At 37.6% G+C, this 13,149-nt stretch overlaps 3 protein-coding genes across 3 annotated transcripts; 2 read left to right on the plus strand and 1 right to left on the minus strand.

Annotated features, from left to right (window-relative positions):
• Positions 1 to 1,256: 1,256 nt before the first annotated feature.
• LOC130998719 (putative late blight resistance protein homolog R1B-16) lies at positions 1,257 to 3,881 on the plus strand. The gene has a single exon (XM_057924129.1). The coding sequence runs from the start codon at positions 1,257 to 1,259 to the stop codon at positions 3,879 to 3,881; it is 2,625 nt and encodes an 874-aa protein (XP_057780112.1).
• Positions 3,882 to 5,948: 2,067 nt separating this feature from the next.
• Positions 5,949 to 8,579, minus strand: LOC130998720 (putative late blight resistance protein homolog R1A-10). The gene has a single exon (XM_057924130.1). The coding sequence runs from the start codon at positions 8,577 to 8,579 to the stop codon at positions 5,949 to 5,951; it is 2,631 nt and encodes an 876-aa protein (XP_057780113.1).
• Positions 8,580 to 10,196: 1,617 nt separating this feature from the next.
• On the plus strand, positions 10,197 to 12,640 carry LOC130999272 (uncharacterized). Its single transcript, XM_057924777.1, has 3 exons — positions 10,197 to 10,459; positions 10,565 to 10,653; positions 12,294 to 12,640. Exons 1-3 carry the CDS (start codon positions 10,430 to 10,432, stop codon positions 12,445 to 12,447), a joined length of 273 nt encoding a protein of 90 aa, XP_057780760.1. The 5' UTR covers positions 10,197 to 10,429; the 3' UTR covers positions 12,448 to 12,640.
• The last annotated feature ends 509 nt before the right edge of the window (positions 12,641 to 13,149 follow it).

The raw sequence follows: 13,149 nt of genomic DNA on the forward strand, positions 1-13,149 counted from the left end.
ACCATTTGAAAAAACATAAATTTTAGCCATTTTTTGTATGTCATGACTATTCTACCCTTCTCTTTCTTTCCTCTCTCTTTCTCATCTCCCTCTCTCTCTCTCTCCAGCGGCTGCGCTATCTCCTCTCTCCTTCTCATCTCCCTCTCTCTTTCTCCAGCGGCTACGCGGCAGCGGCGCCGAGCAGAAGTCACCGGAGCAGATCTGATCGCAGCTGATCTGATCGCAGCGGCGGTGCCAAGCAGATCTGATCGCAGCTGATTTGATCGCAGCGGCGGAGCTGATCTGATCGCAGCGGCGCCGAGCAGAAGTCAGCGGCAGAATTCGTCGGAGTAGAGGATGAGGCGGCGGCGGTGGAGGAGATCCGATCCTCTGAAACGCGTGGAGGAGGGATTGGTCAGGTGGCGGATGATGAGGCGGCGGCGGCGGCAGATCAGATCTGATCTGATCTGTGCTGATCTGATCTGTGCTGCACGTATGGCACTTATGGCACTATTAGTGCCATAAGTGCCATAAGTGCACACTTCCCCCTAGGATTTAGATGTTCCATTTAGGGTTTAGATGTTCCATTTAGGGTTTAAATGATGTTGTTGTTTCTGTATTTGTGCTGCACGTATGGCACTTATGGCACTATTAGTGCCATAAGTGCCCAAATGACCATTTTACTTAGTTTTATTTTGAATTTTCGTTGGCACTTATGGCACTATTAGTGCCATAAGTGCCAAAATGACTATTTTACTTGGTTTTATTTTGGATTTCCGATGGCACTTATGGCACTATTAGTGCCATAAGTGCCATCTTGGCACTTATGGCACTAATAGTGCCATAAGTGCCTAACCCGACCCGGCACGCGACCCGCGTGCCTGATCCTACCCAGTCCGCCTCATTAAGGGCAAAAACGTCCAAATCAATAAAAATGGCCAAAATTTGTGTTTTTTCAATGTGTGGCCATAAATTGTGTTTTATGCTTCATTTTGGCTACTTCAAAATTTTACTCTTATTTAATCACATCTTCAATCTTATTAATCTTATTTATCACATCAAACCGGAGTTAATCTACACGTTTTTACATTATAACTACCGGTCAAAAAACAGCTGTCAAGTAAATAAAGAATTCTAATAATTGAGCAGACGACTTTGGTTTGTTTCCACACCGCGTTTACTCTTAACACTGCTTGAGTTGAAAGTTGCGCATAATTTGCAGAAATCGAGCTCAGATCTAAACACTTACCTCCGTTGACTGATTTGTTTTGGTAGAGATGGCAGCATACGCAGCTGTTGTTTCTCTCATGAATAATCTGGAGCAGATCGGGAATCATCCTCGCCTCTCCAGTTGTTTCGACGACAACCAGATCCAATCTCTTGGCGAAAAACTAGCTTTCTTGCTGGAATTCGTAGAGGGCGTCGGAATTGCAAGCGAAGAAGTTAAAGGTTTGGAGAGGCGAATCGCATCAGCTGCTCACGCAGCAGAGGATGTAATTGAATCGCGCGTAGTGGATCAAATTCATGCTGGATTCCAGGACAATGGTCCAATTTTCTCGATCGATTTGCAGATGATTATGCAAGGTATGAGTCTTATACAGGAAGAGGTTGCTAAGGTTGAAAAGGAGAGGCCATACCAAGTCCAGCAACCCACGCGACATTCTCGAGCCGGACGTTTTAGTTCTGAGAGGAACTTTATGTTGGGATTTGATGAAGTGCATCTTCAACTTTTGGATCGGCTGACTGGTGGTACACGTGATCGGAATATAATCCCAATTGTTGGTATGGGTGGCACTGGTAAGACTACGTTAGCTAAACATTGTTATGAACATCATCTCACTAAAGAACATTTCGATGTTCGTGCTTGGGCTAGTGTATCTCTAGATTACAACGTGAGAGGGCTTCTCCTTGAACTTCTTTCTTGCTTAATAGGATCCACCAATAAAGTAGTTGAATCTACTGTAGACGAATTGGGTGAAGGGTTACACAAACATCTAACGCGTAGGAGATACTTAATTATACTAGATGATATGTGGAGTGTGGAATGCTGGAATCAAATAAAATATTTCTTGCCGGACAATAACAATGGGAGTCGAATCATTATCACCACTAGGGACCTACGATTAGCTTATCAGTTTAGCTACGTCATGTCGGTGCACTCTTTAAGTGTGGAGGATACTTGGATACTATTATGTCATAATGTATTTGGTCATGAAGATTGTCCTCGTGAATTAAAAGATATTGGAAAGATTATTGCTGAACACTGCCAGGGACTCCCTTTAGCAGTTACTTTGGTCGGGGCGATACTTAGAGAATCATCTATGACGAGAGAATACTGGGAGCATGTTGCACAAAATATTGGTTCAAGGCTGAATCATGATATGGATGATGGATTGCGTGCCATATTAATGTTGTCTTATAATGCTTTGCCTGCTTATTTGAAGCCTTGTTTTCTTTACTTGGGAATATTTCCTGCGGACCAGGAGTTTAGTGTTTCCCGGATCATTAAACTTTGGGTTGGTGAGGGATTCCTAAAACCACATGTAGGCCGAACGTTAGAAGATGTTGCTGAGGGTTACATGAAGGAGCTCATTGATAGGAGCCTCATTGTTGTCTCCACTAGAGGATTAAATGGGAAGCCTAAAAACTGCATACTTCTTGATCCTGTGAGAGAGTTATGTTTAAGGATTGTGTACATGGAGAAGTTTCTTTCTTTCGTGGGGACAGGTAGTACTCCGGCAGGCACAAATAGCGAGCGTCATTATGTAGCTCTTGACAGTATTGCGGATAAGCATAAAGATCCACAATTCTTTCATGCTATGGAATCATCATTACTAGCCCGCACTCTGATATGTGAAAGTCCAGCTCTGCTGTCATGTAAATCAAGACTGTTGAGAGTAGTGACTGAGGTTTATAGTGATTCACTAGAAACTACTCTTCAACAAGTCAACTTGCGGTTCCTTGCCTTTGAATCTATATGTGCTCCGATTGGTTGGATCCGGACTTACGAGCTTCCTTCATCTATATCTCTGCTGTGGAATGTGCAGACGTTAATAATGGACGGAAACATTGAGGAAGTTGTTGCACCATCTGAAATTTGGGAGATGCCACAACTTAGGCATCTTTGTTTCAACAGGATTCGCCTGCCTGAACCTCCTGCAAGTGATGATGATGATCTCGTAGTTCTACGAAACCTACAAACACTCAGAACGGCACTGGATTTCAACTGTAGTGAAGAGGTCTGTAAGAGAATGCCAAACATTAGGAAGCTTGGAATCTTTTATGATGATTTCTCAGGGGAAGGTCAGAATAATTCTTGGTACTGCATCGATCATGTTGGTTACTTTGCCGAGCTGGAATCACTAAGCTGCTGTTTCCATAGAGTGCCAGATCGGGATGATTTGGTGCAGAACCTCAAGTTCCCGATCTCACTCAGGAAGTTGATATTGCAAGACTGTGAGCTTCACTGGGATGACTTGTCAGTCATTGGTTCATCGCTCCCTAATCTTGAAGTTCTCAAATTGAAATGCCAATCAGTTAGAGGAGCCAAGTGGGAAACTGTTGAAGGGGAGTTCCCTTCTCTGAGGATACTTGAAATTGATTCCTGCTATCTCATTTACTGGTTTTCAGAGTCTAGCCACTTTCCTAGGTTGGAGAAACTCGTTCTTCGTAGATTGTACAGGCTGAATGAGATTCCTTCTGAAATAGGATATGCGGCAATACTTGGAAATATTTCTGTGTTTGAATGCAGCATTTCTGCAGCCATTTCAGCAGCTCGAAGACTGAAGAAGGACTGTGTAATTCGAGTTGGATTCAGAAAAGAGAAGGAAGTGGCGGAATTCAGGGCAAAGCTGGAACTAGAGGGCCTCAGAAGCTATGGTCTTCAAATTGATGAATTGTGATTTTTTGTCATTGCATTCTAGTGCCTGATAAAGACATACTCTCTCGGTCCGCCAAGATTATGTCACAATTACTATATCTGGCGTCCGCCAAGATTATGTCACTTTCCTTTTATGGCAATGGTCCCACCATCCTCTTTAATATTTTATCCTTCCTAACACTCTTTATTTACAAAAAAATCACTCAAAATTCAATCTCAACCACTCATTTCATAAAGTGGTGGGACCCTTTCTCCACTACATCAAAATCATCACCAATTTTATTAAATCATGTGCCCAAGCAAATTGCCATAATCTTGGCGGACGGAGGGAGTATTTGAGATTGTTTCATCTTGATTATTTTTCATGTGTAATACTCCCTCCGTCCCAATAAAAGTGGCCACTTTTTTTTGGGCACGGAAATTAAGAAGGGGATTGTTATGTTTTAATTGAGTGTGACCCACCAAAATTAGTGAGTAATTTTAGAAAGTGACCTACAATTGTTGACCAAATTAGTGAGTGATTTTGACATTTTTAGAAAGTGGCCTACAATTGTTGACCAAATTAGTGAGTAATTGTTGACTTAATTAAAGTAAACTTTTGTCATTTTTAGAAAGTAGCCACTTTTAATGGGACACCCAAAAAGGAAATGTGGCCACTTTTATTGGGACGGAGAGAGTATCTATTATATTTCATTTTTCAATTAATAATTTGGTCTATTTGATTCTACCACTATAGTAAATTCTTTTTAAAATAATACTCAATAAATTTAAAAAAAAAAAAACTCTATAAATTACTCCCTCTGTCCCGCTAAAAGTGGTCACGTTTGTTTCAGCACGGAGATTAAGAAGGGGATTGTTATGTTTTAATTGAGTGTGACCCATCAAAATTAGTGAGTAATTTTTAGAAAGTGGCCTACAATTGTTGACCAAATTAGTGAGTAATTTTGACATTTTTAGAAAGTGACTTACAATTGTTGACCAAATTAGTGAGTAATTGTTGACTTAATTAAAATAAATTTTTGTCATTTTTAGAAAGTAGCCACTTTTAATGGGACACCCAAAAAGCAAATATGACCACTTTTAGCGGGACGGAGGGAGTAATAAATTTCTTATGTTTCAATCTTGGTCAATTCAAAAGATCATTAATTTTAAGGGTTAATAGTGTTTTATGTCCTGAACTATGAGCATTTTCTATGAAATATTCCGAACTTTCATTTTCACTTAAAAAGTCTCGAACTTTTAACTTTTTTCTATAAAATGTCCCACTATACAGAATTTGGTAATGGAAAGATAACAAAAAATTCTGAACTTTCAACATTTTTCACCAATGATGGTTCCTAATATGGTTTTTCAACAATGAAGATTTTCATAATATTTCATCCGTGCGAGATAAGTTATCTTTCTGTCACCAAATTTTGTATTGCGGAATATTTTATGAAAAAAGTTGAAAGTTCGGGACTTTTTAATAGAGAATGAAAGTTCGGAATATTTTATGGAAAATGCTGAAAGTTCGAAACATAAAACACTATTAATCCTAATTTTAATTAAGTAAAAATTTTCAGAGAATCCCTTTATGAATAATATAGCTCCTGTTAATATTATAAATTAATACTAGTTGTTAAAATTTACAATTATGAACATTATGATAACTTGTAAAAATATGAATCTATTGCTGAATCATTTTCACCTTGATCATCATTAGAATCTCTAGTAACATCAGTCACAATGAATTGACGATTGCATGCATTTATTTAATTTAAATATTATCTTTCATTTTTCTTTACACATTATAAATTAATAAACTATTAGTTTATCAATATATTAATAAAATGGAAAATAGATTAATTTTTGTGGACAGACTTAAAAATGACAAAAAGTGATTATTTTTTGTGGACTTACAGAGTGTAACAATTCAATTGATAAAATAATTTAATAATAAAAAGCATAAAAATGGAATATTTCATTGTAGAGTGAAATATAAAATTGATTGTTGGAAATAAAAATGAAGAAACTCCACATTTTAACTCTGCAATAGAGTGAAGTACACTCTATTGTAGAGTTATTCAGCCTTTGTAGAAAAAGGATAAAATTACAGACGATCAACTTGAAAACTAAGGTCTGAAAGGTCATAAAATTTCACCTTCTCCTTGAACTCCTCAAGCTCCGCCTTCTCCCTAAACCCAATCCGAACTCTAAGGTCGTCTTCTTCGTTTTCCAACTTCTGTTCCAGTATCCTGAGCGCCGAGATGGCCGCAGAAACGCTGCATTCGACCACACAAACACGTTGCAGCGTTGCTATGTCTGCCATATCAGCAGGGATCTCATCCAGTTTGTACAACCCGCCAAGAACAAGCGTCTCCAGAACTGGGAAACACGAGTCATCCGCATCCCATTTAATCAAGTAACACGAATCAACCTCGAGAAACTTGAGACGGGCGAATCCCTCCTCCACGGGGCACCATTCGTGCCCCCTGACTGCTTGGTACTTCAGTTTGAGAACCTCAAGATGGGGCAATGCACCAATGATTGTCAAGTCGTCCCAGTGAAGCTCACAGTATTGCAACACCAGCTTCTTGAGTGAGCTCGGGAACTTGAGGCTTTGCAGCAAAACATCATGGTTGGGCACCGTGTGGAAGCAACACGACAGCGACTCAAGTCTGTTGAAGCTGCAGATGTTGTGGAGACAATGTGAACTTTCTCGAGTCTCTTCAGAGAAATCTTGATAGAAGATTTTCAATTTCCTGATGTTGGGCGTTCTCTTGCAGACCTCCTCGCTGCATTTGAAATCCAACGCGGTCTTAACTGTCCGTAGGTTTTGCAGAACGCATCCGCCTTCACTGGGAGGAGGATCAGGAAGCCAGATTCTGTAGAACTCGAGATGCCTGAGCTGCTGCATCTCCCAAATCTCAGATGGCGCGACAACTTTGTCAATGCTTCTGTCAACTATCAGCGTCTGCACATTCCACAGGAGGGAAACAGAGGGGGGGAGCTCGTAGGTTCGGATCCAACCAAATGGTGCGCGGACAGATTCATAGGCGAGTAACCTCAAATTGACTTGCTGGAAAGTGGGAGCTAGAGAGTCACCGTAGGCCTCGACCAACACTCTCATCATTCGAGATTTGAATGGAAGCAGAGCCGGGCTCTGAAAGATCAGAGACCGGGCGAGTGATGTGGATTCCAGAGTGTCAAGAACTCCACCGGGAGAATACCTCCCGTGATTCACAATGCGACGCTCCATGTTCATGTCTCGTGGAGCGTCGTGCACCCTCGTGGTGATGATGCTGAGGAACTTCTCCTTCTCAACAACCCTTATGCAGATATCTCTCAGGAGATCATGAATTCTACAAGTTTTGAGCTTCCCATTAGACCCTAAACTACAAACCAAAATGAGGTTCCTATCAACAAGATCCTTTATGAAACCTCTAGCAATCTCTTCCAAGTTCTGCTCTTTGTTCGGCTTCAGAAGTCCTTCAGCAATCCAAAGTTTAATCAGTCGTGAAACACGAAACTCGTGATCTTCTGGATATATTCCCAAGTAAAGAAAACATGGCTTTAGACAAGCGGGCAAGTAACTATAACTCAAAGACAATAAGTTCTGGTATTGACTATCTCCAGCAGAATCAAGAGCTGAGCTAATATCTTCTGCTACTATCTCCCAATAACTTCTAGTCATGGAAGATCTCCTAAGAAGCCCCCCAATCACAGCAACTGAAAGAGGCAGCCCCTTGCACCTCCGAACAATCTCCCTTCCAACTCCCTCCAATTCAGAAGGGCAATCTCGTTGCCCGAATGCTTTGTGACAAAACAATTCCCAACTTTCATCCTCACCTAGCAACTGCAGCACAAGTGCAGAGTCGCTAAACTCTTTAGCCACATCCGATTGCCTAGTAGTCACAATCATCCGACTCTTATTGTAATTATCAGGAAGGAAAAATTGAACCCTCTTCCAAGCATCAATGCTCCATATATCATCCAGCACAACCAAATACTTCCTACCAAACAAAGTTTTATGAAGCTTCTCACTCAATTCATATTCCGTTCTCTCATCCATTTCACGCGTGGATTCTCCTAAACTGGACAGAATTTCGAAGAGAATTTTCCTAACACTGTAATCTTGAGAGACAGTAACCCAACCACGCACATCAAAGCACTGTACAATAGTTGCATTTTCATAAACATTTCTGGCAAGAGTAGTCTTACCGATTCCCCCCATACCAGTGATAGGGATAATTTGTCGCTGGCGTTGGTCGCTTGTAAGCTTATCCATAACTTCTTCCCAATACTCTTCAAATCCTACCATAGTAGTTGACTTTCTAGCTGTGACAGCTTCGGTCGATGGAGGAGCAGGCGTCGAATACGTTGGCTGCAGATCTTCCGATCTAGTTTCCGCTTTCAGCTTTTCTTCGATGGAATCCATCTCTTGTATTGATTTCTGCAGATCCAGCAACGACGGTGGGGTGTTCTCGGCAGATCCGGCGAGAATATGATCCACAATGTGAGATTCGATGGCATCTTCAGCGGCGTGAGATGCTGAAGCTATTTGGCTCTCCAACTCTCCATGAGATTGAGAAGTGTACTTCTCCACAAAAGCTAGCAAGGAATCGAGCTTTGCGGTTAAAGTTTGAATCTGTTTGTGGAGAAAGCAATGAGAAAGGTGAGGATGATTTTGGATGTTGTCGACGGTGTTGAGAAGAGAAACTAGAGCTGCGTAAGCTGCCATCTTCAACTTGTAATCTTCCTTTCAAGTTTCAGCAATGGCAGTAAATTGATTTTTGTGTTTAGCTAACTCGTAAACTTTCTTTCAACTTTCTTCCGAGAGTGAAGAGAAGGGTTGGGATCCTCCAAACGGTGACGTATCAAGCAAAAAAAAAAAATCAATTTTAAGTGCAGCCATAATTATTTATTCCAAATGCATTTGTAAGGTGTAATTCCATCTTTTCATGCTTCATTTAGTTTATTTATTTTCTTATGCTTCACTTTTCTCATAATTAGTTTGTCTATATACTCCATTTGTCCCATAATAATATGCTCATTTGTTGATGACACAAATTTTAATAAATATTAAATGAGTGTATTATGAAGAAGGAATCCACTTTTATTAGAGAAAGAAAAATTACAAAAATAAAGTACACATTTTTATAGGACATTCCAAAATAACAAAAAATGCACAGTCTTATGAGCCGAATAGAGTATTTGATGAAATTTTACGTACTAAAGCTTATCTATCTCACAAATTATGATATTTTTTTTTTAAATATTTTTCGAACATACAAGTATATATTTATTTTATATGATAAAATAAACTCTTAAAGACCACTCGAACCTATAATTTTTTATCTTAAACTATTATCAAACAACACATGCGCACACATAAATCTATATCTATTTCTAATATTTTTTACAATGGTTTGAACGGGTTATTCATGCATTATAAGCTGTTTATTCGTAGATTTATATTGTATTATAGATTTATACTAATTTATTCGTTATTTTTCTTTTGCACGGTAAATTTGAATAAATTAATAACAGTCATATGATTTAAATATGTAATGTTCGAAATTCATTCTCACTGGATATTTTTTGTTTATTTAATACTTCATTCGTTCCATAAAAACTATGTATAGTATGGGACGGCACGAGTCTTAAGAAATCCTGTAAAGTGTAATGTAAGTGGAGAAAGAATCTCATATTGATTGTGATATTTAGTGGGATAATTATTACTATAAATGGCCTATGTATGTTTTTATGGAACAAACGAAAAAAGAAAACTATGCATATTTTTATGGGACGGATGGAGTAGTTGGAAAAAAAAAGTTCACATCTTTCTTATAATAATAATATTATCCTTAATTGGAAAGAAACTTATGTCTTCTTTATTTTTATTTTTTTATAATAAATTTATAATTAAAGAGAAACATAATCCTAGAAAACAATTGTCATTATATTTGCGAAGTAGAGGAAACTGTGTGTTCATTGTTAGGTATTTTCGGAGGTTTATTATAGTCGACATATCTTAAAGGACTTTCAAAATTCATAGACAAAACTTAAAAAGATGCTGAGTTTATTTTTTTATTATACAGAAGTATTATTACAGCAAAATCAAGATTCCAACAGGATTAAATATTAATGGAAGAACGAACAAATGGATAAGATGAATGAATTAATTACTTGATTCCACTATAAAAAAAAAAACACAAGGTTTAAAAGATAAACTAAAAAATGAAATCACTATCATGGCTAGCACGCGTCAATCTCCTATTGGTTCAAGCGTGGGCCCCACATCTCACCCACTACCCCAACCAACAAACCAATCAGCTTTCGTCTTCTCCAATAACAAGAAAAAAAACCTTATCCATTCTGCAATAGTATACTTACAAGAGAGCAACTATACAGCAATAATTAACATCTCCTTCAAAAAAAAAGTAAAAGTAAATTTATTGAATAAATCACAAGGCCGCATTCTAGAAACTTCACAAGCTCCTAGAGTAGCACAACCAAGCCCATTTCTTCTTCTTCTTCCTCTAGCTAGTCACTCTTGAAATTCAAGTAAAAAAAAGAAGAATCTTGAAAATGGGTGGCAGCCGCTGGATCAGACCTGAGGTGTGTAAAGATTCATTCTTTTTAGGTGTTTCGAATTGATTTAATGGAATTTTTTAAATCTGGTGTATAATTTAAGGGATTTTTTTTGCATGTGTGTGTTTTTAGGTGTATCCACTGTTTGCAGCTATGGGGATTGCTGTGGGCATCTGCAGCTTCTCTCTGGTCCGCAACATCTGCATCAACCCTGAAGTCCGGTACTCTCTCTCTCTCTACAAAAATATGTATTCTGTAGATATATATATTTCATTGTATGTATATGTGAGGAAGATAAATAAATCTGTGATGAAGTTGTTTGAAGAGGAAATGGTTAATTGCAAATTGAGTATTTTTTAAGCGTTTTTGCAAAATTAAACCCAACTTTTAAAGCTTTGTGAATGTTGAAACCTTTCGATCTGTAGCAAATTCGTCCTTCTCAATTTGCAAAAAATAGATTGGGTTTTTATTTGCAATTAACCCAAGAGGAAATTGAACTTCTTTGACTCTTTGTTTATTTGGAAAATTTAACCTCATGTTTTCTTGGTGTGTGGAAGAAGAAGTATTACTTATTTATTTATTTATTACTAATGCTTGGACTTAAAATATGACTATATGAGACTTAGGTTTGGAACTTTAATTAAGTGGGAGATTTTGAAAGAAGTTGTGGTTGCTTTCTTCATGCAGTTTATACTCTAGAAGACAAATTTCAGCCTTTCATTGTGAATTAATTGATCAAGATTTAGTGTTCTTGATTTCTGTCTTTTGATTGCTTGTTTCAGGGGATAGTTATGAAATTCAAACATGTTTCAAACACAATGCTAACTTTGTCATCTTAGGCGTATTTATTTGAATTATTTTCATGGATTTTAGCAAGATTGAGGCTCATGGTTCTTGCAATTTCTTGATTGTCATCTACATGCTCCCTTTTCAATATCTGAGATTTTATAAAATTATTATAAGAAAATGTGGGATAAAAAAAGATAAGAAAATTTTATCATAGTTCCCATCTTTTTTTTACATCATGTTCTCTCATATTGCCAATGAGGCACCCGAAACTGTCCTTTATGAGAGGTTTTGGGTTTAATTCCGTCTGCGTGTGGTGATATTTTTCTACCTTGGGTGTGGTGTTGTATTCTCGATTGCGTGCGGTGTATTTTTCCCACCGTTGTGTGGTGTTGAGCTCCCGCCTATGTGCGGGTTGCATAATTGATTATATTTAGATACCTCTTGTAATTCTAATTCAAAATATATATATATATATATATATATATATATATATATATATATATATGAATAGAAGAGTAAAAATGAACTTGGGGGAAAAAATTCGATATATATATATATATATATGAATAGAAGTAAAAATGAACTTGGGGGAAAAAATTCGATCTTACCCATGAAAAATTATCCACCCAACGAAGTATGTGAAAAGAGTGGAGAAATGATGAAAATAAATGTTTCTCACCTTTTTGACATCAAAGAGAGCACACACTTATGTTTATAGTGTAACTAAATTGAGGTCATTCACTCAAAAATTCAGCCAAGTTGGGGGAAAAATCATGTTCATAATTTTTTTCTTGTTCAAATAGATCAATCAAACAAATGGTGATAATATTTCATGGGACGTTTGCTTTTCATGATTAAGAAGATACATGATTGAGTATTTTTATCCTCATTACTATAATTTCTCCAATGCTACCATTTCAATGAGATATGAATTAAGTAAAATTAGCATAAATGATAAAAATTATCAAGTGCCTTCAGATATATTCTAAAGTTTCAATCTATCAAGTAAAATTAGCTCAAGTAAAATTATATTATTTTTATCTGTCTAGGCTAATCGAGTGACTGTAAATAGGGTGAACAAGCAAGGCAGGGCTGCCGGAGTGTTGGAGAATTTCGAGGAAGGGAAGAAGTACTCGGAGCATGCTCTCAGGAAGTTCGTTCGCAACAAACGACCTGAGATCATGCCGTCCATCAACAGCTTCTTTGCCGATCCACAGAAGAACTAATCGGCTTCTTGAATCGTTCTCGGATGAGAGGCATCAGCATGGAAGTTTCTATGGTTCCATAGAATGTTCGCTCATTTCTCTGTCAAAGATTGTATAATGTTGTAAGATGTAATGGTGTTTGAGTGATAATAAATTCATGGATCTTGCTGCCTTGTAACTCATGATGTGATATTCAGATGTTGATGTTGGCATACGTTGTTGTTGTGGAGTGTTTTGTGTCTCATTTGGGATGTTTTTTGCACTTGTTACTTCTAATGATCAACTATGATTTGAATAGAGAAAGAGGTACGAGAATCTTGTGTTTCAGTCTCGTATTTTAAAGGATGTTTGGCTGAGCTGAGTTTATAAGAGCATCCGCAATGGGACCTCCTTGATAGCCTACTTGATAGTGGTTGTGTTATTGAGTAGGTAGTGCTGCATTGGGGTTCCTTGATAGCCTACTTGATAACATTAGTTTTGATTTTATGTTTTTCATTTAAATTTAATTGCTCAAATTTAAATAACACAATTTATTTCAAATTTAAATTGCATTAATTATAAAATCCTAAATATTACATAAAATTTTAATAAAATAAAAACAATTCCTAAAAATTAACTACTCTGGCCCTAGAGGTCCGAAACGTGTCCAAAGGTGCTCAATCAAATCATATCGGAGCTGAGCATGTAGTTGTCTATCTCGGAGAAGGCTATCCCTTCGCACAT

Source organism: Salvia miltiorrhiza, chromosome 8 (assembly GCF_028751815.1).
Source record: "Salvia miltiorrhiza cultivar Shanhuang (shh) chromosome 8, IMPLAD_Smil_shh, whole genome shotgun sequence".
In the NCBI taxonomy this organism is placed as follows: Eukaryota; Viridiplantae; Streptophyta; class Magnoliopsida; order Lamiales; family Lamiaceae; genus Salvia; species Salvia miltiorrhiza.